We start from the raw sequence: 438 nt of genomic DNA, 5'->3' as shown, positions 1-438 counted from the left end.
GCGGTCCCCATTTCCCCCTCAGGCTTCCAGCGCCGCCGCCGGGAGATCGTGGTGACCCCAAGCTCCGGAGGCGCCGAGTGCCCGCCGCTGGAGGAGCAGAGCGAGTGCCACGAGGCCCAGTGCCACCAGTGGGTGCTCGGGCCATGGTCCTCGTGCGAGATGGACAACCTGGCCCATTCGTGCGGCCCGGGCCACCAGGCGAGGAATGCCACTTGTCTCGACAGCGCCGGCGTAAGTCTCTGGCTGCGCTGGAACGTGGCTTCTTCCTGTTTTCCATCTTCCATTTTCATTTTCCTCTTATTTTCCTTCTTTATTTTTTTCCTCTTATTTTCCATCTTCTATTTTTTTCCTCTTATTTTCCATCTTCTATTTTTATTTTCATATTTCCCATCCTCTTGTCTCGAATACTGTAGTTTTGATTAAAACTATATTATCACT

At 52.5% G+C, this 438-nt stretch overlaps 1 protein-coding gene across 1 annotated transcript in view; it reads left to right on the top strand.

The window, feature by feature from the left end:
• The window catches only part of LOC119594507 (thrombospondin type-1 domain-containing protein 7B-like), a gene marked incomplete in the record, with an annotated part of 20,475 nt that overhangs the window by 651 nt on the left and 19,386 nt on the right, over positions 1–438 (top strand). The window contains 1 exon segment of the mRNA XM_037943536.1: positions 23–231. Coding sequence (XP_037799464.1) covers positions 23–231 — 209 coding nt within the window.

This window comes from Penaeus monodon, chromosome 34 (assembly GCF_015228065.2).
Source record: "Penaeus monodon isolate SGIC_2016 chromosome 34, NSTDA_Pmon_1, whole genome shotgun sequence".
Lineage (NCBI taxonomy): Eukaryota > Metazoa > Arthropoda > Malacostraca > Decapoda > Penaeidae > Penaeus > Penaeus monodon.
The sequence above is the reverse complement of the archived record's forward strand: the minus strand, read 5'-3'. Positions and strand labels throughout refer to the sequence as shown.